Source organism: Momordica charantia (assembly GCF_013281855.1).
Source record: "Momordica charantia cultivar OHB3-1 chromosome 9 unlocalized genomic scaffold, Mcharantia_2.0 BLBB01000009.1, whole genome shotgun sequence".
NCBI lineage: Eukaryota > Viridiplantae > Streptophyta > Magnoliopsida > Cucurbitales > Cucurbitaceae > Momordica > Momordica charantia.
Window position 1 is genome coordinate 26,904,803 of NW_028275167.1, and position 25,629 is coordinate 26,930,431.

General features: G+C 34.0%; 3 protein-coding genes and 1 pseudogene across 6 annotated transcripts; 3 read left to right on the top strand and 1 right to left on the bottom strand.

The window, feature by feature from the left end:
- Positions 1-50: 50 nt before the first annotated feature.
- SAC3C (SAC3/GANP/Nin1/mts3/eIF-3 p25 family) lies at positions 51-5,526 on the bottom strand. 2 transcript variants are annotated; one of them, XM_022283634.2, is made up of 9 exons: positions 4,997-5,526; positions 4,508-4,608; positions 3,756-3,977; positions 3,031-3,045; positions 2,657-2,878; positions 2,465-2,550; positions 2,245-2,341; positions 526-618; positions 51-424 (listed from the first exon to the last, which is right to left on the bottom strand). In XM_022283634.2, exons 1-9 carry the CDS (start codon positions 5,313-5,315, stop codon positions 278-280), a joined length of 1,302 nt encoding a protein of 433 aa, XP_022139326.1. In that variant the 5' UTR covers positions 5,316-5,526; the 3' UTR covers positions 51-277. The 2 variants fall into 2 exon arrangements, with proteins under 2 accessions (XP_022139326.1, XP_022139327.1); XM_022283635.2 differs by lacking the exon at positions 3,031-3,045 and having other exon boundaries at positions 4,997-5,525.
- Positions 5,527-6,433: 907 nt separating this feature from the next.
- LOC111010142 (Gag-Pol polyprotein/retrotransposon) lies at positions 6,434-13,909 on the top strand. 2 transcript variants are annotated; one of them, XM_088117712.1, is made up of 10 exons: positions 6,434-6,525; positions 6,633-6,761; positions 7,194-7,245; positions 7,380-7,431; positions 8,072-8,167; positions 8,973-9,026; positions 9,109-9,174; positions 9,626-9,704; positions 9,794-9,893; positions 13,870-13,909. In XM_088117712.1, the coding sequence occupies exons 1-9, from the start codon at positions 6,469-6,471 to the stop codon at positions 9,869-9,871; spliced, it is 663 nt and encodes a 220-aa protein (XP_087973838.1). In that variant the 5' UTR covers positions 6,434-6,468; the 3' UTR covers positions 9,872-9,893; positions 13,870-13,909. The 2 variants fall into 2 exon arrangements, with proteins under 2 accessions (XP_087973838.1, XP_087973839.1); XM_088117713.1 differs by lacking the exon at positions 13,870-13,909 and having other exon boundaries at positions 9,794-10,042.
- Positions 13,906-20,324, top strand: LOC111010141 (receptor-like serine/threonine-protein kinase ALE2). The gene is made up of 9 exons (XM_022283479.2): positions 13,906-14,101; positions 14,864-15,006; positions 15,249-15,346; positions 16,147-16,376; positions 17,288-17,836; positions 18,534-18,682; positions 18,850-19,062; positions 19,495-19,644; positions 19,867-20,324. The coding sequence occupies exons 1-9, from the start codon at positions 13,906-13,908 to the stop codon at positions 19,972-19,974; spliced, it is 1,836 nt and encodes a 611-aa protein (XP_022139171.2). The 3' UTR covers positions 19,975-20,324.
- Positions 20,325-23,712: 3,388 nt separating this feature from the next.
- LOC111010092 (uncharacterized) lies at positions 23,713-25,588 on the top strand (annotated as a pseudogene). Its single transcript, XR_015787320.1, has 2 exons — positions 23,713-25,000; positions 25,260-25,588. The product of XR_015787320.1 is annotated as an uncharacterized LOC111010092 (transcript).
- The last annotated feature ends 41 nt before the right edge of the window (positions 25,589-25,629 follow it).

The window sequence follows — 25,629 nt, forward strand, 5'->3', positions numbered from 1 at the left end:
AAATTATTACAATGCACAAATATCTATATGTTGAACAAATTCATCAGGCGTGGTTCCAAAGGATCAGACAAATAGCATACACAATATTTTGAATTCTTGCTATAATACTACATAATAGTCGGTTCTCATCCCACCGCGATAAATTATGGCATTAGACAACTTACATAAAGCATCGAACAGGAGGGAATACACGATACACCACAATTTTGAATCAACCACCTATAAAGAAAACCGATAAATCGATTGGTGTAAAGATTAAGTTATAACCACCTTGATGTTATTTAAACCTCAGAAAGCTGTATCTTTGAAACGCTCCACTGGGACAAGAAAAAGTTGTTTGCTTGGTGGGAAGTGACAAATTTCCTAGTTCATCTACACAAGTCACAAGACCACAGGATTTGCAAAATGATTCCACTTCTGATTCCTGATACACATCCGAAAAAACTACGATAAACAACGGCGTACATTTACATAAACGACATGGAATAGGGCTTTAAGAAGATCATCAGTTGTCATAAATGATACCTCCATCATTAAAAGTGTAGATAGATCCATCAAAGGATAGGGGTTAAGCTTGTAGCCACCATTGTTTATAAAAGACAAAGCTAAAGCTCGAACCTGCATAGTGAACAATAGAGGGTTTAGGAGAAAAAAGATCCAAGTCCAATTAATTGATCAAATCCTTCGAGAGACCTAAAATTCCTCAAAATGATCAAGCACGAAAAAGAAATCTTCTTTTCCATCTCGGCCCTCATTAGTACTGTCTGATGTTAAGTTAGAACAGACTTTTTGAGAGAGGGGCAGGAAATAATTAAGCAGGAGTAAAATAATCAAGTCATAGATTACTCTTAATAGGACAGTAACTCGAAAGAAAATTGAAGTGTTTCCTTGCCTTTGGTAAATTCAACACTTATGGACAGAATTAAAAAAAGTAGCCGCCCCCAATCTGGTTGGTAAAGGCTTGAGGTCTCTTGGTTATACTAGGCTTCGCTCTCAAATTTGAACCTTCCAATGAGCTTAATACAAAAAAACTCTTGATGTCTCCTGGGTCCTAGTCTTGGGGCAGGAGCAGGTGCCCCTAGGTATAGGAGAGCAAAGCTCCAACTCCCAATTTTATCGGATGTCCCGACTCCCAATTATAAAAAAAATTAAAAAAAGTAGCCCGACCATATCTCTCTCCTAGGTAGTATGGATACGCTTAAAATGACGAAGTGTCAGTGTCGGACACGTGGCGACACTGACACGCGTCGGACACGTGTCCAAAATTATATTTTTATTTTTTTTATTCTAAAAAATGGACACGTTGGGGACACGTCTGGGACACGCGAGGGTCTTTTTTTTATTTTTTTTCCTTTTACCTAGTTTTCTTATTTCTTCTTCATCAACCGATGACCAAGTTGTAGGTCTTCTTTCTTCTCTAGAAACCAAATAAAAATTAACCCAAAAGTCACGTACTCCCCCAAACTTGTAGAAGATAGGTGAACAAAGAAGGAGGAAGAAGAAGCAACAATGTTGAGAAAGGAGAAGTAGGAGAGGAGAGGAGGCGAGAAAAAGAAGAAGAAGAAGAAGTAGGAGGTAGCGGGTTGTGATGAAAGAGATAAAAACTATTGTTAGACTATTAAGTGGGAGAGTGGAATCCAAGATGAAAATTAGGTCTTCTTTATTGTGAGAGAAAAATTATGGCTAGAGTTAGGTTTTCTTTTATATATATGTATATATATAAAATTAAAAATCATATAAAAAATTAACGTGTCCCAAGCGTGTCTGTGTCCTACTTTTTTGAAAATTAACGTGTCGTCGTGTCCGTGTCGTATCCGTATCGCGAGTCTGTGTCCGTGCTTCTTAGTCTCTCTCTATCTATCGGATGCAAATCCACGACCATTATATTCTTCACTTGTCAATTTATTCCAAAGTTTGTTGATAAAGTTATAACTCAAAGGAATAAGGCAGTTTAGGCTATTTGCTGAAAATCGTGTCTTAAGAAATCAAAGGACTTGTGTTGGAACTTCGTGGGAGTTCAGGGAAATTTTTTTTAGTTCAGGCTTCTCAGTCTAGAGGTTTTCAGCTTGAAAATTTTGTAACTATTCCCCCCCTTTTACTAAATTCCAATTGGAGACTTCTTTTAATCTCCTTGGCTTTTACGAGTGGAAGGCCTCCACTTATCCCTTTGGCTTTCTCCTTTCATGGATATGAACTTCAGATAAAAATATCAAGGGAAAGAAAGAGTTTCAAGATTATGATTACCTCATTGACGTAAGGTTCAAGAATGCAATATTGTAGATTGGAAGCCTCAGCTCCAATGGTACATAGGAAACCCTTATAATTACACATTCGAAAATATCTGTTCAAAGGAACAGCAGGAGTGAACAGAAAAGAAAAGTTAAAATTGTGAAAAAGAAACTTCTCTCTGAACATCACAAGGAATTATTGAATACAAAAAGCAAAAAAATCTGTAAAAGCTTACCTTAGAGTTCTTCGAGCAAAACGCATTTCCTTTGACTTTATCACGGGAGAACGTAGAGTACGAAACCACAGAGTAAGTGATTCCCCCTGTCAAATAGAAACAGCAATGGGTTATGCGTATGACACAACCAATGGTAGGATGTACTGTATTGACTCAAAAACACCAATGCTTTCAATAAAGCTAGAGACAGACCGTTGCTTGGCTATTAGAACCAAGATGAAGCAGCACAAAGAATGAATGAAACTCAGCTTCATTTTTAAATATAGCACCATTACTTCGATTAACTTCATAGAGATTAAGTAGAGTGATCAAAGCCTTTGAGAGTTGTTGCATGTTGAGGTGATGCATTGAGGAAGCATTTGGACTACCATCACCATTTAAAAGCTTCTGATGAGATATGATATGAAATTTAACCTGTAAAGAGAATAATCTAGATGCATAAAAATAGGGTTGCAATATTACTAAGTTTGTTTTTTTTCACCTGCACTCCAACAAAATTAACCAAAAATATTGCAGACTTCGAAGTTCAAAGTGCATTTCGACATAATGGAAATCTTCAAGTTCACCTTGCAGTATACTTCCTGAACAATTTTATACGGTAAAGATCATAATAAGGTGATGATCATGATTTCTTAACAGCAATTAAGTGTGACCAAAAGCGATGAATGTCTGATGATTTCTAGATCAGGCTAATCAGCCTAAACGTACAATCCACATTTCCTAGCAATAATAAACTACCATAAAGAGTCATACTCGAGGAAAACATGTCAAAGCTTTTCATTTGCTATCAGATCTTTGAATTAATATCTATTTGCCTCAAACATCATCAATTTCTAAACAAGGCAAACGAGCAAAGTCTACTATTGTAACCTATTTAAGGCTCTAATCTTTCAATAAAAGCTTGTTTTTTGCCTTCTAAAGATAATGGGTACGGAAGTGAAAAACTTATCAAATCCATTAGATATTTCTGAAGATTTCTAATAAAACAAGTAAAGGTGAATTATGAACATCTAACACATAAGAAACCTAGATAAGAGTTGTGCATGTCGAAGGAAGCCAAGAACACAAGATTCCAGGTACTGCACAAATTAAGACCAAATATAGTAATAAACAGCAATCTTGAGTAAGACAACAAACTGCAAAGGACCCACACCCACAATCAGATATATAGTTAGTTTCCTTAAACCCCAGAATCAATTTACAGAATACTTCACTTACTGATATCATGAAGAATAGAGAAACGGGAAAGGAAGGATGCACTAAAAAGAACAAAATAAAAAATAATACCAACCATTTCTTCATACATGTAGATGGCCTTATCATTAACAATATTCTGTATGCTGAGGTCTTGCCTAATAGACCTTGTTCTATCAAATATGAAGTCGTGAATCACTTCAAAGGGTTGCTCTTTAGAATCCAAAAAGCTTAGGACATATTCCAATGCATTCTCCAGTACAGGTAGAGGCCGCACATCAAATGCTTGGACATTTTTGGAGGACATCGTTCTGCAGAACTAAACATGTGAAATGTTACTGCAGAAAATACTAAGCAAGCGATGTGGTGAGAAAAAACCAATGTATCCATCATGCATCGATGATATTAGTATTACAAATCATAATTGAAAGATTTATGTTGTTGGGAGTTGCAAATGGCTAGCCATCATAATGTTCAAAGTGATACTCCCAACCATTCACAATTAATTAAGTCCTAATTGCAATTAGTTCAAAAAATGCAGAACACAAGTAACATGTTTGAATGGTGAAGAGAGGTTGTTCAGAAATATCATAGAAAACATTTTAAAAATAAAAGGAAACTAAATCAATAGTTGAAGGCTCCTAAAAGAGATACCTGACAGTTGCTTTATTTCCTATATACAATGAAATTTCTAGATTATAGTTTTTTCTTTTTAAAGCTTTTTGTAACATAAACACTCTCCAACTAAAGAAAAAGAAAAATAAAAGAATGGTGGAGCTGTTTAGCATTAGAAGCCAAATGAGAGGCATTGAGATGCAACATAGAGCAACTATCAGTAGTAGATATTACCTTTTTGACGGCAAGATCTGGAGACGTTTTTCCAGGATTTCCATGTAACCTTTCAAATATAGCTAAATCTCGCAACCTTTCACGCTGAGCTCTTTCTGCCTCTGTTTACAAATATGAAAACCCATAATAAAGCAGCAACCATATGATTTTAAAACAAAGAAGAGGAGGAAGCTAACATTCAATTTCACGTCATATAGGCATCAATCACTGGAGTAAAAATTAAAACAAAGCCTAAACAGTCTGGAGAGTCAATTAAGATCGAACGAGCATGATAATCTGTGCTTGTCATGTCATATAACAGAGGCAACAAAAACGGGGAAGTGATGTAAACAAATAACAAATGATTTGAGAGAGATTTTATGGTCCAATAGTCTCGCCACAGAAAAACATATTTCTCCACTATTTTAAAGGAAAACAGAGTAGATGAACCGGAAGGAAAGAAGAACAACGATGAAGAAGCTGGAAGAAGTGGATAGTTTCAACATTTACCAGGGCACATGGACGGACAAGTGCCGACCAAAACCGGCGGAAGATCGGAGTGAGAAATGCCGCCATATCCCACGCCGTCTTCCTTCGGCTCTAGTTTCTGGACATAGCTTTTGCTATCGCTACTTCTTCTGCTTCGCCAGTCAGAATCATCCTCGTAGCTGCGATTACTGTTGGTATTATGCTTCGAATACTTGTAGTCAGAGTTTCTATTGCGGTTTGAATAACTTCTGCGGGAAGCGGAGCTCGAAGATCCGGCCGAATCAGACGGCGTAATAGAACGAGATGGAGGATTTCGACGTTGACGCTCCATCCTCTCCATTGATGGACATGAATTCAAAGCTTCTAGATATGCTACGAACACCTGCTGAATTTCAATTCCTCCATTTTTTCCGGGAGAAAAGATGATCCGAGTTCACAAATCTCGAAATGCGGAAACGTGACAGCAAGGTCTCACCAGTCCGGAGGTTAATCAATTGAATTCCACTTCCAAATTATCTTAAACTTTCGAATTTCGCTTTCTGATTAAACCCTAAACAAAAGTTGTGTTTTTATTTCAAATGGATAAAAAAGGTCATTTTTTACCTCTATTAAATATACTCATTTTAAAATCATCTAAATATCAACAACTTTTTTTTCTCTTTGGCATGATCAATCCAGCGGGAGAATTGTAGTGATCTCTTTATCTCTGATGGTTAGATATAGATATCAGTTACTGCTAATTAAATTCATATTAATAGATTTACTTCTTATTTATTATATTTATAAATGAATTAATAGAATAATTCAAACTGATAACTTCATAGTAAAATATGAATATGAATGTCGATTACTGAAGCTTATTTAACAACTAACTTCTTATTTGTTAAACATGCATGAGAATAATTTTATTTGTCAGAGTTCTTTAAATAAAAATGTGTCAAAACTAAAAATGGTAACATTTATTTTTGTTTTTTAATCTACCAACTTTAACATCTGTTTACGTTTGGTAGTTATACATCTTCGTTTTAAAAAGTTAAGAGTTTTAATTCATACCATGGTTGTCTTAAATAAAATATAATTTTAATTATGTTAAAATACCAGTTCCATTCTAATACTTTTTGATTTGGTTGACTTGGTTGTTGGATTTTAAAATATTAGTTTTAATTGATGTACTAATTAATAAAGCCACATGCCTCTTAGTAGGTTTGGAGATATATATTAATTATCGTTGAATTTTGCTTAGTGGGTAAAAATGAGTGTGTTGTATTTTATATATTTATTTATTTCGATAAAATGTATTTTTTTAATATAACATATAAGAGTGGAGATTCGAAGTCACAATCTCTTAATTGAATATGTATGTCAATTATCGCTAAACTATCTTCAAGTTTTGGTGAATGTATTTTATTTATTTAGTACAACATTTCTATTTTATTTTAATTATTTTGTTAACTCAGAATGTGTCACACACACTTGGTCAGCATCTCCATCAAATGTCAAGTCCTGTCAAGCTCGTGAATGGCGGCAATTTCCGCTGGGTCATTCTCCCGGTACCGCCAAAATCTTCATTCCATTTGGAAAATTCTGCGACATCTAATTTCTCAAATGAGTAAATATGTTAATTTCCGAATCGTTTTTCCGACTTTCGATTCTTCAGGGTTCGAACGATTTGCTGCCGCGTACAATTTCCAGAATTTCCCCGCCATTTCGTGCCCTAAACCCGAAGAACGTTTTCGTTAATCAGAACCCTTACATCCGACTCTGCCATAGCAATGCCGGAATCGGCGTAAGTCTTTATCAGCAAAATGATAAAACAGCAAGCCCCCTCACTATCTGCAGTTTCTTTATTTCTATGGCGTTTTATCCTCTTGCTTACGTATCCAGCGTCCCGAGTTTTGGGGAAATTTCTATATTGTCTTGTTCTTCTTTTGACAAATTTCTTGAATTATTTGGTTTGTGGAGCGATAAGAATGTTCGTTTATGTATTAACTGGGATTAGAGAGGCCTCCGGCCAAGATGCATTTAGCTGTTTGTAGTTACTGAGACTCTGTTTCTATGAAGTTTTTTTTGCTCGTTTAACTGTTGGTTTACTTTCTTATTGACTTGGGTTGTTTATATGAATGGAGTGTGGCAGTGAATGAAATTTTAGGCATGCATGTTTCTGTATTTAGACGAGAGTATGTATTACTGATTACATACTGCCGATGTTTTGTCATAGGCCACTGATCCACTGAATTCTGAAAGTGGCTTTTCCAATCATGAAATGGAAGGTATACCACAAAGAAAGTTTCCTTTGAATATTTGGTCGAGTTTTGTTGCAATCAATGAATTCTATATCTGCAAATGTCATGTTCTTGATTAATGTCTTAAGAACTCTCATCTCGTTCCCTCTCCTTCTTACTAGGTTCAATGGAAAAGAATGAAAGTAGTCAAAGACATCTGCCGAAATCGAACGCGTACTACTACTTGCCTTGCATACATTTGATGAACTCTAACGCTACTGCTTTTTTTTGTTAATGCCATGGTATTGGTAGTGGTGAGACCTTCCTTTTTCTGATCGTGCTCTTTCTAGTTTCTTTCGAAGTTAAACTAGTAGAACAAAACTTAGCCTGCAAACCGGAATAAGCAACAATAGTATACCCTGTTACATGTTCCACTAATATTTGTACTTTTTATTGTTGGTTAATGTCATGGTTTATTTATATTGGTAGGTCTATTTACATTTAAGAAATAAGTGTAGCCCACTAATATTTTATAATTAAGAATAAGCTACATCAAAGAGTAAGTAAGAGCTCATATTCATGTATGTTTTTACTTTCATCTTATTTAGTGGTTGAGACAGATTTGAGATTCTAGAATTTTTGGAGTACAATTCCTGATAAATATTTGTGTGGGGTATAAATATATACATAAAAGTTATAATATTGAAAAAGAGACAAACTTTTCATTTAGTAACCGCATGAAATGAACAAGGATTTTCTTGGCTTTTATCTCATTGGATGCATCGCTGCATACTCCATAGAAGGTTGGTAATACAGCAGTCTTGGAGATATCATATTTCATGTTTACTTATTCTAGTACATGTTCATCTTGCAGGGTACTGGATAAATTGAGGAGGTATGGAATTTCCGGAATATTGTCTTACGGATTATTAAACACAGTCTACTATCTTACAACATTTGTCATTGTGTGGTGGGTCAAAACCAAATTTCATTGCTATATTAACTATTTTGAATTTTTCCTTTTATGTTGAAGAGTATCAATATGGCCTGTGTCTAGGTTTATTTGGGCATGCATGTTGGTCATTAGAATTGTATATGTTGAGGGAACCAGATGATAAATATAAGAAAGTACAGTAAGATGTTTCAAGTAATTCGAGGAATGGGGACACTACCTCTCTTGAGTGAGCTCACGCCTCAATCACAATTTTGCGTATCTTCTCTTGCAGGCTGATTCTTCTAGTAATGACAATTTCTGTAACAAACTACCTTTCTATACCACATTACCCGTACTCTATAATCCTCTCAAATAACTATTTCTGCAAATTTCTTTTGATGCAAAGACGGTTGCTAATGTTGATATTGATATGGCCTTTGGCCTGTGGCTATGGACTACGGATGCAGACTACCTGCATCTGGAAAAAACACCTTATAAAACTCCATTGTTCCCTGAGATTGACTTTGTGCTTTCCAGCACAGCTTAGGTGGAGGGCCTAGCCTAGCAAGCCAATTAGTGAAATACCACCCCAGGAGAGATAGCATTCTGATCTCAGGGACAATTAGTTGCTACAGAATCGGTAAATAAAATTAGAATTTGTCCGATTGAAAGTTGAGAAGGTTTATTTATTTAATATATAATTTTTTTAATCTTTTATTTTAATAATTAAAAAAAGAAACTCTTTATGTTACATAACTTTTGGTTGTCTCCTGCTCATTTCATCATTCTTCCATTAGCGGTTTCCTCGGTCATCTATTTAAGTTATATATTTGCATTTTAGGTTCTACATTGCACCAGCACCAGCGAAAATGGGTTATGTTGCTGCTGCTGGAAGGTTAAATCTTTTCTTGTTGAATTTTTAACTGTTATGGGGCTTTATATTATACTAAGAAGACGAAGCGTTAATAACCTTGTAGATTTCTAAAAATAATGGCTACAGTCTGTGCTGGAAGCCAAGTTACTAAGCTTGCAAGAGCTGCAGGGTGAGTTCTTATATTCCCTACTTATCAAGTAGTATTCTGATTAATATTTAATACATGACAATCCAACTATATGAACTGTGAAATTAAACTTGTTTGTTGGCAATGACATTCACTTGCTACATGCTTGCCCTTACTCTAACTTCGATAACTAAAAGCCTCATTTAATAACCGTTTTGCTTTTAGTTTCAGTTTTTAAAATCACACTTGCTTTCGTATCATTTCTTTGGTATATCTTTTACCTTTTTTAATTTCTAAAATAGAAAACAAAATTTTAAAAACTATATATATTTTTTTAGTTTTCAAAATTTGGTTTAGATTCTAAAGACCTGATTAAAAGCATATAACAAAACAAAGAAGCATATAGGTGAAAGTAAGTCTTAAATAATCATTCCTTTCCTATTTCTTGAAACAAGGAAGAGACCTCTTAAGTCGAAGCTTCTCGTTCATGCAGGGCTCTGGCTGTAGCGCCATTCGTTGACAGAGGGTTGTCATGGTTCACGGTCAAATACAACTTTGAGTCTCAGGGGAAGGTTGTTGGAAATGAAACTTCTACATATCCATCTTCTTGTTTAGTTGTTTCTTACATTGATGTTATGCTTAAAGTTTAAACCATCTCCAGGCATTCATGGCTATTGTTGGATTCTGCTTTGGATTGGCCCTCTTGTTATTCATTGCTGTGACTCTGCTTTCAGCATAAGACAAGGTTTTTCCCTTGGGAAGTAAGTACTTTTTCTCTCACATCATTGGCCTTTTCCTTCAACTTGAAGAGTTTTTCCATGTCTTCAGTATTGAAAACTTTGATTTTTTTTTTTTTTTCCTTTCTTTAAACTAAGAATTCCCAATATTTTAAGAGAGCTTGTTTATTTAACCAAGTGCATCATAACTTAATTAGTTAAAGGCAGATACTCCAAACCAAGAGGTAAGAAATTTTGAATCCTCGCTCTCAATTAGTTAAGGCATATACTCCAAACCAAGAGGTAAGAAATTTTGAATCCTCGCTCTCAAACGTTGTTGAACTAAAATAATAAGGTAGCCCACTTTTAAGTAGGCATGAATTAGCAAATCTATCATGTCAAAAAAACTATATATAATGGGAGGGGAGATTGAACCAAAAATATTAAGGTTAAAAAATACCTTTCGTCCCTGTACTTTCGGTAAAGTAATGATTTAGTTCATGAATTGTAACGATGTAGTTCCTATATTTTCATATTGGTAACAATTTAGTTTTTGAACTTTAACATGTAACAATTTAGTCCTTATAGTTTAAAATTTGTAACAATGTAGTCCCTACTGCGAAAATTCTTGTCAAAATACAAAATAAAGTGTCAATTTTTATCATACAACGATTTAATTTTTGTAATTTATAAATAAATTCGAATCTTCATCGGTTTATTGATCTACATATACTCGAAATTGAACAAAAAAATTTCACAATGGGAACTAAATTATTACAAATTTTAAATTTCAAAGACTAAATTGTTACCTTCTAAATTTCAGTGACTAAGTTGTTACCAATTTGAAAGTACAGGGAGTAACTCGTTATTTTTGAAAGTTTAGAGGCTAAATCGTTATTCCAACTAAAAATTGTTATTTAACCATGTTTTTTAAGATCTCATTTTGTTGATAAGAGTATTGCTGTCGTCAAGAATGTTTAAATTTAAATTCTATTTCAGTGGTTGAACTTTCTTACTCTTTCTATTTCTCCGTTTTCTATCCTAAATTTTGAACTTTTAAAATTTTAATTTAAACATTTGCGCTCGGTGAAAGAAAACCTTTAGCATTCTAAATCCTTTTTTTTTTTTTGTATTTAAAATTTATCTAAAATTTCAAAATAGCTCTTAAAAAGTGAAAAACTAAAGAAAAAAGGACCATATATAAGTTAGCTGTTATGTTTAATCATCATATGAAGAAATCTAAATACAAATTCCCCATCAAGGATCTCAAATTCTCAAAATGAGGAATAAATCTATTAAATATATGACCCAAAACTGGATCAAAGTTAGAAGAACACCCAACTCGATCGGTTTAAATGTTAATTTTTGGAAGGCATGGATTATGAATTTGAAGGTGGAAACAAATAAGGTAAATTTAAAATATACTTTTTTCCTTTTAATTAATTAATGGTTAGTTACAACTTTAGTTTTTGAGCTTTTATGTTTTATGTTTGTGTTTGATAAGTAGCTTACAACTTTAAAAAGTGTTTGATAGGTCTTTGTAAGTGTTCAAATTTGTGTCTAATATGTCATTTAACTTTGAAAGTGTTTAATAAGTTTTCGAACTTTCGATTTTGTGTCTAATTGATCCCTAATATATTTATTATTTTTAATAACAAATCTATTAGACATACAATTAAAACTTGAAAGTCAAACAAGAAGACAAGTATTTGCAAATTAAATATAGTAGGGTCATATGGTTATGCTCAAGCTGACTTGGACATTCGTGAGTAAATGTGCACAAATTGACTTGTTAGACACGTATTAAAAGTTTTAGGAGTGTTTTAAGATTTAGAAACTTATTGGATACTTGTTTAGAGACGAATTAGGCAGTTCATGAGTTGAATTTGTAAATTAATCTTTATTAATTTACAATGGTTTTTTACATTGATTCTTCTTTCTTTGCAAAGATTTATGACATTGATTCTTTCGGCAATTCGATTGCCTGTCAGTCAGTAAGATTCCAATTTCAAATGAAATATTAAAATATATTGCATGGGGGAGCACACGCCAGGCCAAACCATGAAATTTTTAACATATATATATATATATATATATATTAAAAATAAAGGGTATGCATTTTAGAAATTTATTAAAAAAAAAAGAGCTACTTTTGCTTGTATGCCGTAGTTTTTGCAGTTGTTTTTGGAAACACAATTTTATAATGACAAGTCAAAAAAGACGATGATTTCAACATGCAACATGTAAAAGACAAGTTCATTTGAAATGGCAAAAATACACTAAAAGAATAAAAAATTTGGAAATTTTGTTCTTTCTTTTTTAGTACAACGAGTAGGAGTGATGGAATTTAAACTCATTACTTCTTGGTTAGAAATATGTGTCAGTTATGGCTAAACTAAATTTATGTTCAGAAAATCTATTGAACGATTTCTTTGACGTCGTCTTTTTTATGAAGCATTTATTAAAAGTATTTATATAAATTTATTAAGTTGTAAACTTTGATACGAAAAGTTATTACCAGAGTAGAACATTGATCTTGACATCTATCAAATAAACTTTATATGAATTTCAATTAAAAAAATTAATCAACTTGATACCGTATAATAAGATTCAAATGAATGTAGAATAAGATGGATACCTTATAATAAAATAATGAGGATCAACATAAATTGTATCATAATGATTTATTAATAGATATCCACTAAAGTTTGGAAAATTGGGACCTTACAATAAATGAAAATTTTTGGAAGCACCGAAGGCCTAGTCAGCTGCCCTGTTCAACGAAAATAACGCTACAAAAAACAATTAATTTTCTTACAACAAGAATCTTCCAAATCAAAAATTAATTACAAAAGATAAACTTTGGGCTCATCAATTGGTGATGAGAGATGCCAGCCGCCACAACAGAATTATTGAGGGAAAAAAAAGTACAAAAATCAAGCTTAGTTAACTTTTTTATCGAGGTAAAAAACATGAGTAAGTATTCGAACTTTTCATCTTTTAGTTAGTATATATGTCTTAACCAATTAAGCTATGTTGGTCGGTATAGCTTAGATACTTTCTAACGTAATTTATATTATGAAATGTTAAATTATATGTAATTTTTGGGAGAGTGAAAGTTGGTCAAAGTTGGTGAAAGTAAAAGTCAAATTGACCTTAGTGCCCATCGTTAATTGAAAACAAGTCCAAAAGCCAAAAATTTAAAAGTAAAGGGATCGACCAACCAACCAACCGATCAGTTTGATCGAAGATGATCAGTAGAAAATCAATCGACTATGCAAGTAAATGGGTTCAATCACTATGCATCTAACAGATTAATACAAACCAATATCGAACTCACTTCAACAAAAGCAACACATTAACAACTCAGACTGACTCAACTCGGTCAATATATATATTTTTTTCGATTTCGACTCGCACCTGTGATATATACACATAAATTAAATAAATTCTTCTAATTAAAAAGATTAATAATATATTAAAATAATTAATTGGTTCAACTATATAGTTACAAAGGAAAGTGGTAATGGAGTTGGAGGCTTCTCATTGAATCCATCAGTCTCCCATCCAATTCTCAGGATATTCCAATATCCCTTCCACACTGATCTCTTCGCAAACTCATTGGCTTCCCATTTAAACCATCAACTCTCCCATTTTCTCCTTCACTTTCCCATCAAAAAACCGAAACCCGAAAAATTTATGTTCCATTTTCTCCCTTTTTGGGTTCGAGATCGATTTGCTTGCAAAACTAAAACTAACTACTTTCGTGACATTGCATGTCTGGTTAACTGCTTTCTACGTAGTTGTTCTCTTAGACACGTCTGAAAAACGTTCTTACTCATGGTTTGTAAATAGACTTAAAAACTTGCAGGCTACTAGTTTCTGATTCTTTTTCTTCGTTTGCTCGTCAAACGAAAACCGAATATTTAACCTGCTACACGCCTGGTTAACTGTTGTTTTTTCTCTTGAATATGTTTTGAAACTGTCACGAGTTTGTAAATAGTTGCCCTTCAAAAATCAGGGTTTTTCGAAAATTTTGTTGTTTTCGAGAACGGGCATGGCGAAGGAGGAAGGAGGGGAGAGAGTGATGGTGATCCAAGATGGGAGCAGAAAGTTCAGTTGGAATGCAGCAATGGGAATTGGATGGATGCTGAGGAGCTCTCAACTTAAGAAGGGAGATGAAATAAAACTCATAGTTGTTCTTCATCAGGTTAATAATCCTTGTATGTATACTTTGATGGAAGCTCCAATGTGTAAGATTTCATTCACCTTTTTTTTTTATTTTTAATTTCTTTGGGTCGGTTAGCGAGATTCCTTAACCGCTGAGTTGTGTTCAAATTTGATACAAAAAGGGCTGATTTATAGATATATCACTGATTGACACCGGTTATATTAGTAAATTTACTTGTATGTAATTCCTGTGTTTACTAATTCTCTAAACGTTTTCTGACTATATGTGAGCATTGTTGTGGTCAGACGAGACTATTTTGATAAGTTTTGGTTTTTTTGAACCTTGTTAGAAATTTTTATTTGGACTAAATTTGAGCATTTTGTGATCAAGTTTAAGGCTTTTTATTTTATTTTTCCTTTTCACATATTTATTTTGAGGGTGTGTTTGAGTGTTTTCGAGATTGATTTCTTCATACGTAGTTGGATTATATTTTAGGCATTTTGTGAACCATTTCTCCAAGTTGGGATTCCATGTTTTTTTAGTTTACCAATGGGTGGAGAGATTTGAATCTTCGACATCTGAAAAGGTAGGTAGTGTCTTGATTAGTTGAGCTATGTTCATTTCGGTTGAATGAAAATGAATGTTATAGTTGTTATTTGCCCAGTTTTATGTTTAAAAAGTGGTAATATTTATTCTTCTTCTTTTGATAAAAATATATATGTCGGGAATTTAATTTCAAAAGTTAAATTTGACTCGCAAACCATATGAGGTAAAAATGTTCTCTTTTTTTTTTTCCTTTCCTTTTTTTGGTTGAAACGACCTCGTTTGTGTGCATTTTCACCAGTGGGACACAAGCAGCACGTGGATTCACGTTCCATGATAGGGTTGAACGATAACATGATAGAAAAGGAAAGCGCAAAGAAAATGGAAGAATATGCAAACGATGAACGAATGCATGAAATTTTCGATCTTTGTGAATTTAAAAAGGTTTGCCAATTCAGTTCTCTTTTAATATGTATTTATAAAAGTATCATTACTCTTTTATTTTTCTTTTAAGTGTCACAAAGTAATTTTTAATGGGTCTTGTCTTATGTGATCGTGCCATCTTTATAAATTTTACATCTAATAGTGTATATAAAAATACATATTCCCTTTTCTATTATTTTGGTAATTCACTCCCAAATAAAATGGATTTGGAATTAATAAAAAATTTGTTGCAAATTTGGTAGATAAGGTTCAAGGTGGAAGTTCATGCAGGGCCATCCCCTAAGAAAGTTGCTGTTGAAATTGCTAAAACTTACAAACCAACATGGGTTGTTCTTGACAGGTGAATCTCAAGCCAATTTTGAATTTGAATTTGAATTTCTCTATGTTACAACAATTTTCAAATTTAAAAGTTAATCTTTTTATGTAATAAAAATACACGAAGATAATAAATCAAGAAGACGGGGTAAAATATATTTTTAGAGTTTAAATCCTACTTCAGTCTCTAAACTTTTCCCCGTTATTTTATTCGATATTTTTACTTTAAATATTTTGTTTTGGTCTTTAAATTTTGTTTAAAAATAAAATTTATAGTCATTTGTTATTGACTTTAAACCCTAAGCTATTTTGCCCTTAACTTTTTCATATTTATTCGACTACTTTAGTCACTGTAGTTAGAAAAATTATGTTTTTATCTCTAAATTTTACGTAATAAAATATCGTGGTTGGTTGTTACTATTTACTGCTTTTATAAGCTAGGTAAAAAAAAGAGGAAGAATATAGCTTATAGATTTCTATAGACTATAATACAAAAGTAACAGCCTAAATGAATATTTACGAAAATTAAAAGATCGGGTTTCTTTTTTAATCAAGTTATAACTTCAAATTGTATTTATTTTTCTACGTACAAAATAATAAGTTTCATAAACCGGTCTTCTTATATTTTGATGATAGGTTGAAATTCATCCTTAATTTGTTTTTTTTTTCTTTCCTTTTTATTCACTCTGATGTCTTTCATTCCATCGAATTTGTTTGGATGCTTAATTTCTTTTCAATGAGAGAAATATCTTCTTCACGAATCCCTCTTGTTTGGTTCGTTTATTGAACAAAGCGTTTATGATGATATAAAATCGAAATGAACAGGCGCATGAAGAAAGATCGGAAATTCTTCTTAGGGAGACTGAGTTGCAAAATATCAAGAATCAAAAGGGACAATAGAGTCCAAGAGTTGAGAGGGAAATTGGGAATGGAAAGAGAAGAGGAAAAGGAGATGGCCAAACCACTCACTCCATATCTCCCAAAAACCTCTCCCTCTCAATTTAGTTATGCTGAGATGATACCAGGAAGCCCTCCACACCAATTTTCTCCCACTAGTAACTCTCTCTCTCTCTCTCTCTCTCTCTCTCTCTCTCTCTCTCTCTCTCTCTCAATATATTTGGGTGCTTTTGCAGTTTAGTCCCTTACGTTGCAACATTTTTCGATCTAGTCTTTCATTGTTGATAAATGTTAAAATTGGCTGATGATGAACTTACATGGTATAATACCTGAAATTTCTACCGATTTCTTTGAAACTTGGAGGAGGAATTAGAGAACTTTCTTTAGATTTATGCCAATTCACCAATTATTGCGTTATATAAGTTTATTATCTATCAATTTTAACATTTACCAACGTTGAAGGACAAAATAGAAAAATGTTATAACATGCATAAAAGACTGAATTGAAACTTTTTAAACAATAGAGACTAAATTTAAAAATACTAAAATATTAGGGACTGAAACATATATTTAGCCAATTTTATATTCTCAAACTTTGGATTATGCTTCTATTTTTAGTTGTTGGTGTTAATGATGTTGAAGTGGTATGTCTTTTAGACGAATTTAGGTCGAACTAATGCAATGTGTCGATAGTTAGAATGAAAAAGAATATCTTGAAGTATTGTGGTATATACTCGCAATAACTATTTTTTTAGTTCAATTGCAATAACTATCTTTTTTTTTTAGTTCAAAAAAATACTATTAAGTTATCATCGAAGTGTTATGCAAACTCAAATTAGTGATAAATGAAGCATAATCCAGACTTTAAAAAAAATTAATTAATTAAAATTAAAATTCAAGAAAAATCAATTATATTTGACTTTGAAGCAATTATATTAAAATTTTATTAATAAAAAAACTCATATTCGCTTCCAAATAAATAAATAAAAACATTTTCGCGCGGAAAAAATTCGCCAGAAAAAATAGAAGTTCTTATGTTCAAGATTTTGATTTCGGGCAATTTGGATAGAAAAAGAAGCAGAAGCGGAAGCAGAATCAGAAATCTTCGAAATCGAAACAATCCATACGCAATGGCGTTGTTCCAGCAAGAAATTCACTTCCCTCTGCAAATCATCCTCAAGCGGCAAAGTTCATGCACCGGCGGAGACTTCTTCTGGGGGAGATTCATCTCTTTCTCCATTCTCCATTTCCGAGGACTTCAAAACCTCCGCGTGTTCGATCTGCCATATCAGGCGGCCCTATGTTGGATGGAGAAGGGATTTCACTTACGCAGAGCTTCATGCGGCTACGGATGGATTCTCGGGGCATAATTTCCTCTCGGAAGGTGGATTCGGTTCGGTTTATAGCGGCGAAATTGATGGGATTAGGATCGCTGTGAAACGGCATAAACTTGCGAGTTCACAGGGGGAAAAGGAATTCAGGTCTGAGGTTAATGTTCTGAGCAAAGTAAGCCATGAGAATTTGGTGATGCTTTTGGGTACGTGTAGAGAAGCGACTCACAGGCTGCTGCTTGTTTACGAATATGTCTGCAATGGATCCTTGGAGAAGTACTTGTCAAGTAAGGATTTCAACATGGAGCCTGTAGTTCTTTTTGTTCTTTTAAAAACTGTAATTGGCAATACTTACTTTATTTTCATGTTTTTGAGAAATGTTTTTAAAATTACATGTGGTTTATGGGGAAAATACTTTGGGTAACTTGTTTGGTATTTGGTTTCAGAAGTGAATCGAAGTTCTTTGGTTTCATTTCTAATCTTTCGTATTGCATATTATTATGAAGATTAGATTTATGTATTTTAGTATTGATTATTATGGATAACTATCTGTCATTTTATATTTGATAACTTTTCATGTTTCACTTTATTGATTTTGTGAGCATCTTTAAGAATTGTGGGTAAAATCTCAATTACAGAGCAACGTGAAGATCATTAATAAGTTCTAATCTCTCATTTCTTGAAGAATTAGAATTAAGCTTTTATTTTCTGAATTTAACAGAAGAAAGGACAAGAAAGTTAATGCTATTATCAAATGCATTCTCAGGTAACAGGAAACAAATTCCTGAATGTTTTACATAAATAAAACAAATGAATGATTGATATAATTAAACAGGTAGCAGAATGTTTGTTTGTATTTACTCTTAGAGTACTTTTAATAATGAAGTGATTGTTATATGTTTTGCTTTTTCTTTGTAAATAAACAAAAGAAGTAGCTATCAAACGACATCGAGTAATCGTCTCTTTTTTGTGGAACTTATGCAGGGACTGCCAGCAGACCTCTCAGTTGGGAAAAGAGGATGAAGATAGCTAGAGGAGTTGCTAGAGGCTTACAATATTTGCATGCAAACAACATTATCCACAGAGATATGAGACCAAATAATATCCTCATAACACATGATTACGAGTCACGGGTAATTATTTCCTGCCTGCCTGCTTGCCTGCCTGCTTGCTGTAGTTCTTCTGTTATCAAATTCCTGTAGTTTGTGTTTGGAACATTGTAGAACTGTTGAATTCCTTTGAATTTATAGAATTACACTAAGAATTCAGTTAAACAATGGTGATTCTTTCGTACATTCAGCTAGGAGATTTCGGGCTAGCAAGAACTCAGTATGAAAACTCATCAGAAACCAGGGTTGTTGGGACATTGGGATACTTAGCACCAGAATATGCAGAATTTGGTAAAGTGTCTACCAAAACCGATGTTTATGCTTTTGGTGTGGTCTTATTACAGCTTATTACTGGATATAGGACCACGGACATGATATTTGAAGGAGAGAGTCTTGTGGGCTGGGTAAGTAATAAGCTCTTTGCTTAAAATATTTTGATCAGCTCCCTACCATGTTCCAATTTTTTAATGGAAGCTATCTTTTTAAAACTTGTCTGCTAAATGCAAAGAAGAACAGTTATGTTGATAGTGATTATAAGTAATCAGCATGTAACCTTGATGTTTGGTTTTTTAGTACAAATTAATGAGAATGGTATATAAGCGAGATTCACTGAATGAATCTGAATGAGTGTATATAGTTTCTCTCTTGTATACAACTTCATCGACAAGCACACAAAAAAAAAAAAAAAAAGGATGTGAAGAGGCTTTTACTACTTTACTGAAACTTCGATATTTCAAAGTTCAATGTCAATATCCGAATCGAAGATATTTCTCTGTGTCTTGTTATTAAGATTTACCAAGGGAAGTTATGATATATGTGTTGTTTTGTTATTTTAGGCAAGACCATTGCTAAAGGAGAGGAACTATCCTGCTTTAATAGATCCAAGAATAGCAGACTGCCATGATTTCTACCAACTCTTTTGGATGGTTCATGCAGTAGAGAAATGTCTGAGGAAGGATCCTCGCAAGAGAATAACTATGAATAAGGTGAACTGAACAGTGAACACTCTCCCCATATATTTTCAGCTTCATATTTTCATTTTTCATCACTCCTATATTGTTCACATTTTTGTCAAGAACCTAATAGGGTACAAGAGAAGATAGGATATGTCAAAGAAATTCAAATTTAAAAGTTTTTCTTAGAGAAAGATTATATATATAAAGTTAGAACGTAAAGTTTTACCCATTTTTTTCAATATATGGAAACAGGTACTAGAATACTTCAATCATGTTATGGATGGTGACACAATGTGCAACATCAGTGACCTTTCTCCAGCAGAATCATGTACACCACCAATGAATAACCGACACTTTTGAGTCACGGCGAGATGGTCCATCCAATAAATGACTGTCAGCTCCAGGTAAACCAAATATTGCTGAAAACCATTCAGAAAATTCTTCTCTAAATAATAGAGATGTAGAATAGATATATTATGTGTTGCTTAGGAGGTAGGATTCTTCATACATATTATACTTGAGAGGTACTTGTTTGTTTTAGTGTTTCAATGTGCATTAAAATGGTGCGAAATTGCTTCCTCTGTATACATATTTGATAGTCTACAGCTGTGGATATGGGGTTGCTCTGAAATGAAGGTTGTCATTGGACCAAAACTTTCAACTCTTTCTATTATTTTGACTAAATTTTATTTCCGCAATCTGATTTAATACCTAAACTAGTCTATTTATTATTATTGGCGTTATATGTACAAATATTACTTTTTTTTTAGTTCAATAACATGTGAGAGTGGAGATTCAAACCTATGATATATGTCTTAACCAGCTCAGTTATACTTAAATTGGTAGGATGTATTTTAGAGGTGTTCGTAAGTTGAGTTTAGTGAGATTTGATAAAGTTTTGCACGTCGAACCTTAAGTGATTTAACTTATAGTTGGTGTTGTGTAGAGCCATCTTAATCTAATATTGTGCAATGGAAAGTGTTTAATTGTGACTATGTATGCTCACCACCAATCTTTTCTTAATCTTTCATGTAAATTTCACCTGTACAAAGTTATTCTTTCTCAACCTTTTCCTTTTTATGTATAATACTTGGGTTCTTATCAATCCACACCCGTTTTTTGTTGATTACCATTAAATGCTTGCCAAGTAAGAGAGAAATATGTGAAAAAGAGAGTTTTTCCATTTTTAAAAAAATTAGAATACTGCCAAATTTTTGTTGGTGTTCGGTAGGAAGATGGGTTCTGACCGGTCAGCAATTTTTAAGTTTTATTTTTTTGTTAAAAAACATTTTTGGTTACTATATTTTTAATGATTTAGTACTTAGAATTTTAATTTGTAACAATTTCGCCCATATACTTTCAATTTGGCAACCAATTTTTTTTTTTTTACCTAAAATTGGTAACAATTTAGTTCTTGAACTATAGTATATAATAACTTAGGCCTTATAGTTTAAAATTTATAATAATTTAGTCTCTACCGTAAAAACCTCGTCATAATCAAGTGTCAATATTGGCCCTAATTTTGCGATGATGAAGAATGGTGCAATTTGACGAATCAAACGAGGGAGTAAGATTGGTGCAATTTGATGAATCAAATGAGGAAGTAGATGGACGATGAGCAATTGACCTGGGCGAACATTGTGAGGTGCGAATTTAATAAATTAAACGCTCCAATTAGGTTTTTCAACAAATTAAGGAAAATGAACTTCTCTCTGTTCCTCTCTATTTATAGTTCTTGTGATGAGCTTTGTGCCGAAGGTGCAAGAACAACATATGATTATGCATCATCGATAAGGATTAATGTTGTTTGTGCAACAAATGTCGGTCAAGGTAGGTTGACTAAAAAGAATTAAGTTGTCCGGAATGAACTGAAGAGCTGTTTGGCAAGGAAGGACATGCATAAGGAAACAAACACTCCGATATTTAAGTTAGTTAAAGTCGTTCGGAACGAGCCAGAAAGCTTCTTGGCAAGGAAGGACATGCACAAAAAAAAAAAACACTCCGATGCTTAAGTTAATTGAGTTCAATTTTAATATTGAGACTGGACTAGAATGCGATACATGACACTTGTGATTAAGTGTTGTAGGTTCGTTTCTATAGAGAACGAGCATCTAGTACAGATGATTTGTCTCATTTCTGTCTTCCATGTGGCAGTATCGTTTGACGCCTCCAACTATAATTTATTATCGCGTTCAGTGGTGGTGTTGATTGAGTTGGGCTAATTTTATAGGTCTGCTTGGACATGGAAGATGGAGAAGACTGAGGAGACAGAGAGTGGAGAGTTTAGAGAGATGAAGTGTGAGGGAAAAGCTTGAGAGGCAAGGCTCTGGAAAAAGAAGAAAACGGAAAATAGGAAATTCAAAAAGTACAAATGACACGTCATTTAAAATAAATATCAGAGCAAAATGTTATATAATAACTCAAACTTCCATGTCAGAATTTTTAACCCTAAAATGTTTTATAATCTTTTTTAAAGGTTGGGATTAAACTCTCCCTTTTTCAAACTTATGACTAAATAAAGTCAGTGATATAAAATTTTATTTTATCTTTGAAAAGAAACTAAATTCTTACACATTAAATTTCAGACTAAATAAATAAAATTTCCCAACGGAGAGAACAGAAGAAAAAAAAAAAGAGATGAAAACACCCAAATTTCTGAGCGCTGTGTTTCAAAGTTAGACATGAATGGTTTTGGGAAATTGACTCAAATGACCTTAAAAAGTTTATAGAATATCAACCCTTCAAAATGTGTCCAAATGACCCACTTGAATATTTAATTAAATTTAAAAGGAAGTGAAATTACAGTACTACCCCTAGTTCAAAAAATCAAACTGTTTGCTCTCTTTCCTCTCCATTTTCGCTTCCCTTTTTCTTGGCAATCCGTGTTGAAACAAAGTGAAAGAAATTGATTTAATCATCGAGGTAAGTTTCGTTTCTTTTAATTTTTCCATTGCTCCGTCGATTTGAATGGTTAGGGCTTCGTTTTTTGTGTGTTGAGGAGTTGAATGGTTTTTTTTTTTTTCCGTCGATTCTGTTTTCATATGTGTAGATGAACGAATACATGAATGTTAATGCATCTATTAGGTATTTTTCCATTATTTGTTGATTTTTCCTTTGTTATTGTTCTGTTGAAATTGAGGTCGGTGAGATGTTACGTTGATAGTAGTTCAGTTGTGTGGTGGGAGGTTGAAGAAGAAGAAGCAACGTCACTCTTGTTAATCCTCTGTTATTTTTCTCGGGTTCGACCTCGGGCGAGGTTCAGCCCGAGGTATTTGAACCTCGAGGTTGAGCCCAAGGTATTCCGAAGAGTTTGAACCTCGAGGTGACTCTTCCTAATACCTCGAGCTCAACCTCGCCCGAGGTCGAACCCAAAAAAAATAACAGAGAGCACAAACTCTCGAGCAACTTTCAAATTTCAATCCTTGCTCGAGGTTTCTAAGCATCTGGAAAAGTCCTCGGTCTCAACCTCGGGGGAGACTGCACCCGGGAAATTTTTCAGAGGCCTACTAGAAACCTCGAGCAAGGTTTGAAATTTCTTCCAAACATCGCTCAAGGTTGAGTGCCTTTCAATTACCTCGGGCTCAACCTTGCCCAAGGTCATTCCCGAGAATTTTGACAGAAACTTAACAAACCTTGAGCGAAAGAACAAATTTCTTCAACCTCGCTCGAGGTCCATCTCACTTCGCGCGAGTTTGTCCTTCTTCTTCAACCTCCCACCACAAATATTTTAAATAAACCTCACATCCACACACACAGAGACTAGAGACCTCAAAATTGACATAATAATATACTCAAGAATCAAGAATAAGGAACACACAAACAGTAATCAGTTTTTCTATTTTTCAAAGCATGAAATACACAAGAAACAAACTTAAATCGATGCAATGTAATTCTTGTATTCGTTCATCCAAACATCGGAAAACAGAATCGATGGAAAAATAAAACATTAAACTCCTCAACAACGATGGAAATCGAAGCTCTAGCATTCAAATCAATAGAAAAGAACAAAAATTAACAGAGAAGGAGATGGAACGAAAGCGATTTCAAACGGATAAGATGATGGAACAGAAACGATTTTGAACAGAGAAGAAAAAGAGAAAGAGATTTTGAAAGATGAAGTAATTTGAGCATTCCAAAAACTCATGAACATCATTTGAGCCAATTTCCCGATGGTTTTTTTGTTTCCACCCCGCGGATGTTCGTAGAGCTCAAAACCCTAACGTAAACCCTTACTCGAGCTTTCACAATCCTACTCCGTAATGGCTAAAAATTCATCGAGAATTTTGCTATGTTTCGTTCAAAAACGTTTCATCGGCAAGGCTTCTGGTTCTACATTGCCTTCGTCTTCTTTGTATACGATTGAATTCCTCAAGAATTCTTGTGGGCTTGCTTCGGAATCTGCTCTCTCTGCCCATCGAAAGCTTCAACTCGACGAAAAAAACTCCCGTAAGTACGAATAGGTTCTTAATTTATTGAAATCGTATGGATTCGAGGGTTCGCAGATCGCTAAGTTGATCGCGAGGCGGCCTTCGATCCTCCAATCGAGAGTCGACAACAATCTGAAGCCTAAATTTGAGTTCCTCGAGGAAATTGGGTTCGTCGGTCCTTTACTTCCGAAGTTAATTATATCGAACCCTATAATTCTGCTCAGGGGCTTAGATTCTCAGCTGAAACCATCGGTTTGTTTCATTAAGGAAATGCTTGAATCCAATGAGAAAGTTCTTGCCGCCATTCGTCGATCTTCATGGGTTTTAACTTTTGATTTTAAGGGTATAATGCAATCTAACATTGATGTTCTGCTCCGTGAAGGGGTGCCTTCCAGGAATATATCGAAATTGATTGTGGTTCAGCCAAGAACTATCATGCAGAAGGTTGATAGAATGATTTTTGCAGTGAATAAGGCCAAGGAATTGGGCATTGATCCAACGACCCTCATGTTTGTTCAAGCGGTTCGTGTAATGGTTTCCATGAACGACTCAACTTGGAAGAAGAAAATAAATGTTTTGAAGAGTTTGGGATGGTCTGAGAAGGAGATTTTAACAGCATTTAAGAGAGATCCATTCTGTTTGGCCTGTTCAGAGGAGAAAATGAGGGGTGTGGCAGATTTCTGTTTCAACACTGCAAAGTTGGACCCAGAAACTGTGATTTCTTACCCCAAATTCTTCATGTATGGACTCGACAAACGGCTCCGGCCGAGATATAAAGTTCTTGAGGTTTTGAAGGTGAAGAATCTGATTAAAAAGAACAGAAAGATTGCTTGGTTGCTAATCCAAGGGGAGAGAAGTTTCTTAAAGAATTATGTTCTTAAATATTTGGATAAAATCCCAGATCTGATGGATATATACCGCGGCAAAGCAGCTGCTGAAACCAGATCTGTTTTATAGTTGTAAGTTCAACTTTTGTTGTAGCCTAATTTTGAGCACAATTATATTGAACTGGGAGAGCTCTTTCGTGCTATTGAGGCTGCTGGCTAATGCTTTTCCTGTTTCAATTAACACTGCTTCTTGAGCTTATCAAGCTCTCTCCAATGGGAGAGCTTTTCTCTTCCAATTTGAGGCTATTGGCTAATTCTTTTACTATTTATTTCTTGGTCTTATTTAGTGTTCTGTTTGATAACCTAGACCAACATCGTGTTGTTTTGCCAGTTGAATCCCTATAACTGGGGTGTTGGCGGCCCGCCAACATTGTAACTGACGTTGTGGGACTCATCTCGAATAGGGGAAAAAGCTCCGGCAACGCGCCCCGCGAGGCTCGAACCGGGGAGGGATATCTTCATTCAGCCACAAGTCCACTACGTCACTATACAATCTTATTTAGTATTTAGTAGGTAACCTAACGTTCATAATGTGGTTAAATTTTTTGAAATGAAGATCGACTTTACACTGATGCAAAATCCATAATACAAGAGTAAAAAACTATACTAAAATTCCTCAAGACCTATAGGAATGAAAAATAAATTAATCTTGTCCTCTAATCTTTTGAAAGGTGGTCATTTGCCTAAAGGTGGTATTTGAA

Excerpts from the sequence above, each read along its gene's own strand:
- SAC3C (XM_022283634.2), bottom strand. The coding sequence starts at position 5,315 with ATGGAGAGGATGGAGCGTCAACGTCGAAATCCTCCATCTCGTTCTATT. Across the intron at positions 3,978-4,507 it reads CAGATCTTGCCGTCAAAAAG|TTCTGCAGAACGATGTCCTC; the intron begins GTAATATCTACT and ends TCACATGTTTAG. Across the intron at positions 425-525 it reads CTACACTTTTAATGATGGAG|GAATCAGAAGTGGAATCATT; the intron begins GTATCATTTATG and ends GATGTGTATCAG.
- LOC111010142 (XM_088117712.1), top strand. The coding sequence starts at position 6,469 with ATGTCAAGTCCTGTCAAGCTCGTGAATGGCGGCAATTTCCGCTGGGTC. Across the intron at positions 7,432-8,071 it reads CATCTGCCGAAATCGAACGC|GGTACTGGATAAATTGAGGA; the intron begins GTACTACTACTT and ends TTCATCTTGCAG. Across the intron at positions 8,168-8,972 it reads ACAACATTTGTCATTGTGTG|GTTCTACATTGCACCAGCAC; the intron begins GTGGGTCAAAAC and ends TTTGCATTTTAG.
- LOC111010141 (XM_022283479.2), top strand. The coding sequence starts at position 13,906 with ATGGCGAAGGAGGAAGGAGGGGAGAGAGTGATGGTGATCCAAGATGGG. Across the intron at positions 15,007-15,248 it reads ATCTTTGTGAATTTAAAAAG|ATAAGGTTCAAGGTGGAAGT; the intron begins GTTTGCCAATTC and ends CAAATTTGGTAG. Across the intron at positions 15,347-16,146 it reads ACATGGGTTGTTCTTGACAG|GCGCATGAAGAAAGATCGGA; the intron begins GTGAATCTCAAG and ends CGAAATGAACAG.